Source organism: Eurypyga helias, unplaced genomic scaffold (genome assembly GCF_000690775.1).
Source record: "Eurypyga helias isolate BGI_N326 unplaced genomic scaffold, ASM69077v1 scaffold4554, whole genome shotgun sequence".
Taxonomy (NCBI): domain Eukaryota; kingdom Metazoa; phylum Chordata; class Aves; order Eurypygiformes; family Eurypygidae; genus Eurypyga; species Eurypyga helias.
The window spans coordinates 1-4,545 of record NW_010246669.1 but is presented as its reverse complement, the minus strand read 5'-3'; the positions used below and the strand labels follow the sequence as shown (position 1 = coordinate 4,545).

Below are 4,545 nucleotides of genomic sequence, written 5' to 3'. Positions count from 1 at the left end.
AATGCCTCATTCTGGTGGTCTTACTGTGTGTTATGTCAGTTTTGAAGAATGCCAATTATTAGCAGGAAACAATACAAAATTTAAGGTTTTTCTCCTGGATGTGACACGAAGTTGAGCAAATATTCAGTAAGGTAAAAATGAAAAATAACTGCTTAAAGGACAGTATTGGTAAAAATAAAGCAAATGTTAGCATCAGAAGAATGAGATTCCAGAACACACTTCTGCTAGGATGTGAGGCAAACTTCCCAATTGCTAAGTGCTCCATCTTTTATTTTTCTGAATTGAAGTTCTGAATGAAATTACTCCAAGACAAAGGCAAATGGTTCCAGTGGCTCAGAGGGTACATTCTGGTCCAATGCTCTGTATTATTTCTTTCCTAGATTTCTCAAGACTTTTAAGCAAAATATGTCTCGAATGTAACCAACTTGTGTCTATCTCATTTACCACAAACATCTAACAGTGCTGCACTTACCAGGGTACCTCTTTTGATTTTTAATTACTTTTTTTTTTTCACTTATAGAAAGCACATTTCAGTACATATACAGCACTGGGAACCCCCCAGCAGTCGTTACCCTAATGGTACCTGTACTAAACCCCAAGAGTCAGTTCACATAAGAGGGAAGGCTTAGCCTGCTTAAATTAGCCTTAATCTGTTACTCAACTTCAGTAGATAGTGCAACATGCTGAGAACAGGCTGTACAGCATGTTGTTAAGGATAAGCCGACAATGTATCTCATTTCTTCAGGCTTTTTTTTGCTCAGGATCAATTTACTGGATGTCTAGGCAGCTTGTTATCAATAGTTAAAGAAAGATGTTGGAAATCAGGCAAGCTCTCCAGTTTCCCAATTACTTTCTATTGTAACTTTAATAATATGTGCTAGTCTGTATTTCTAACTGAAACTAAGGAAAAATTCCTTAAATTCAGGTGTAGGAAAACAAAGCATTCAAGAATTTCCAATATTTTAGACATTCTAATTTTAATGAAAGTACTGACGGCGCTATTTATAATGTACAAAAATTGAGTATGATTGATGAGATAGTTAATATATTTTGGCAGCATGTTGTCACTCTGATGCATTTAGTTGATTATTTTGACTTGTTTTTATCAAACACATACTTATGCCTGAACATACTAGCCACAACTACTTTGTGAGTAGTAAACAACTTGATACATCTTTGTTATTTTCCAGCTCTCTGTCCTTAAATTATGATACCATCAGGGAAAGACAGGAACCTAAGCCTAGGTATACCAGAACGAAAACATGATTCTAGTTGTTTTGAAAGAGTAAATTCTGAAAAACAGCCTGTAGAGAAGGCATTGTTTCAAGTGAAAGGAGTTGACTTGCTGTATTTCTCTGTGTCACTCCTACAGAGTGCTGTAGCTTACTGGTATTTTTCTTGCCTCACTTGTATCATTTGCTCACAGAGCAGCAGGTGAGTCTCCTGGAATCAGTGTATGACTACTGCGGTAATCGCCAACGTGTACAACCTGACAGTAATTCCTGTCAGACCTACTCAAATTCTGGGATTGCTATTTTATACTAGATTTACTTCTCTTGTCATATCCAAGTTTTGTTACCAAGTAGTGGGAAGGAAAGGCAGGAGAATACTGCTATACAATACGGAAGTGAAATTGAGTCACTGAAAGAAATGGAAGTTATATTTTTTAAAACTTTTTCGATAGTGGCCAGTGTGAAGTGTCTTGGAGAGAGCTAGCTTGTGAGGTAAGACGCACAATCCTTGCAAACCCAAGAAGAATGAAAAGGAGGGGGGAAATACATGTTATGATGCTATTTATTAAATAAACAGGTAATACAGGATTTCACGTTAGAATCTACTGCTGTAGCATCCAATGCAAGATGAAAAAAAGCCTTTCTTTTAGATGAGCCAGGTGGCAGGTGGACAGCACAGGTTCTAGACCAGTGGCCCCATCGGCTATGATATTTATAAACGGTTTACATATAAACATGTAGTTTTACATACGGAGTATTTATAACCAGGCGATCCCATTGTCCTTTAATATCATCTTCAGACGGCTGCTCAGTTATGTATAGTCCATCAAATTCCAGCTTTCGAGCTACCTCCTTTTCTCTCTTGAATACAACTAGAGGGACCTATGCAAATGACGATGGACACATATGTCATGGATTATATATTTTTAGAAACCGTGGTCTCTACCTACAGTATTAAGTACTCTTATAATACTGTATAAGACCAAACACCACACTAGCACCTCCCACAAGCAGACCAAAGCCCTGCCAGTCTGACCAATGGCCACCTTGGAAGACAATCCCCTCCTCAGTTTTTATTGCTGAGCATGACGTTACATGGCATGGAATATCACTTTTGTCTGTTCAGGTCTGCTGTCCCAGCTGTGCCCCCTTCCACCTTCTTGCACCCTCCCAGCCTACTCGCTGGGGGATGCACAGAGTTGGTAAAGTCTTCACACTGTGCAAGCATGTTCAGCAATAATCAAAAGAAGGTGGGTATGTTACCAACAGTGCCTTAATCGCACATACTGTTACGAAGAAAGTTAACTCCATCTCTGCCAGACCGAGTACATGTGGAAAACATCTATTTATTGAACACTGAGAATTTGTAAAAACCTATGTAAAGATAGGTATTCCAGTATTAGCTCCAAAAATTGCTTTGGGACACAGCTGATGTTCTTTAACAAATAATAGACTAGTAATAAAATTCAGAACTTGCCTTTAAGCAATAGTACCCAATCACACAGACAAAGGAGATGATAGTATGAATAACTGCCAGTGCTCTGAGAGCGGGTGCCATGTAACCTGTACTTTCTTCTAAAACAAAAAACACCATGCCCTCCTCCTCTTCCTCTTCATCAAATGAGTTCCAGAGATTAGAGTCTTCCTCTACTTCATCAAGTGGCTCCTCTGTCACCTGAGAGAAATTCAAGCACATTGAAAACACACAATAAACTTTTCGTTTACTACAATGACAAATGATGTTCACAAAGCCTGCTCATGGGAAGACAGTAGAGCATTAGCTTTGAACAGTAATGTTCGTTTTCACAGCAGAAGACTCCATGTCGTCTCATGTCACTAAAAGGAGAATCTAAAAAAAGCAAGTACAAGCATATGACAGTTTACAATTGTCTCCTTTAACAGTTCCATTGAAAACCCAAACCAAACAATGAAAAAGTTATGCAAAAATTTTTTCTTGGAAGAAACAAGACAGATGGATTTGTACTGATAAACACAAACTTTTGACCTCGCTCTGCAATAGAATGGGTTGTTACCTGATCGACAAGACCTAGGGAAAAGCAGAGTGAGGTGTAAAGGACGGGCACAGGTAGAAATGGCCTTCTTCACATACCTTTGAAGTCCATCTTCTCTAACCGTGTGGGACAGAAAGAGAGAGGCAAGAAGGAGACTTAAATGGAACAGCCCTGATGGTCTTTCTCTTGGAACAGTGCATAAAAATTCTACCCAATTTTAAGAGGACTTTTGCATCTTTACCTGCCCTGTCTCCGGCACTAGAACTGTGTTGTAGGAGTTGCTTTTCATGATATTTGAGACCAGGATTCAGTTACATCTGGACTGAACATTCAGCCAGCTGCTTTTGCCTTCTCTGAAGCCTTTGAGTGTAATCAACAGAACTAGAAAATGTAATATTGGAAAAGAGAAGATTAATCTGCTTACTGAAACATGGAGCCTCTATCTAGAAGGGGAAAATCAAAAGGGCCAGTTCCAGGATAAAGATAAATGAAGACTTTTCTTATGGACTTCAAATCTGTAAGGAAAAGTTAAAAAACGAGGCTTTTGTGGATGGGAGCTCTCTTTAGTGAATTCTACTTTTCATGGATGCAAGTTGTGAAGATTCAGAAATAAAACTAGTGAAGGCTGTTGATGTTCTACTTTCTATCATTGGGTTATACGCAAGAACCTGAAACAACTCACTAGATCAGGTAAAACCTAAGTAAAGGTTTTTAAAGTATGGAGGTATAACCACCTTCCTCAGTGATACAGAAAAAGAACTGTAGCCTGCTATGAAAAGGCTTCTCTTGCTTTATATTTCTCCTGCCTGTGCATACCCATCTATTAAAATCCCAATCCTGGTATAGAAATATCTTCACCACAATAGTCACTAACAAACATAATGGCAATGACATCAGTGAAAATGGAGCAAATAAGTATAAAAACTTAATAATACTCTCACACAGAATGGGAAAAAGAAAAAAAAGCCCAACAACATTTGATGTTCATTAGAGATTAGTAGGTTCATTAAAAAACATGAGAAAATAAATTAAATAAAGCAAGCACCTGCCCCTCCTCCACCCCCACTCCCACCCCCCTCACCCAAAATGCCAAATGCCTTTCAGGCCTGAAAGCCATGACAAAAACTATGGACAAATTATGTATAGCTAAAATATATGAGCTCATTTAGTTAAATTGAGACATTAATCTGATTCTGACATTATATATAAACTATTTTCCAGTAAAAAATGAATGTAATCAGTAGGGTTCTTTAGAAAAAGCAGAAATATAATAATTCAGAATAACCAGATGAACTGAAGTG

At 38.0% G+C, this 4,545-nt stretch overlaps 1 protein-coding gene across 1 annotated transcript in view; it reads right to left on the bottom strand.

Annotated features, from left to right (window-relative positions):
• LOC104508744 (ryanodine receptor 3-like) overlaps nt 1–2,907 on the bottom strand; it is a gene marked incomplete at its 5' end in the record, with an annotated part of 13,520 nt that extends 10,613 nt beyond the window's left edge. Inside the window, 2 exons of the mRNA XM_010150467.1 lie at nt 1,984–2,114; nt 2,710–2,907. Coding sequence (XP_010148769.1) covers nt 1,984–2,114; nt 2,710–2,907 — 329 coding nt within the window. The remainder of the gene's footprint in view (nt 1–1,983; nt 2,115–2,709) is intronic.
• Between the last annotated feature and the right edge of the window lie 1,638 nt (nt 2,908–4,545).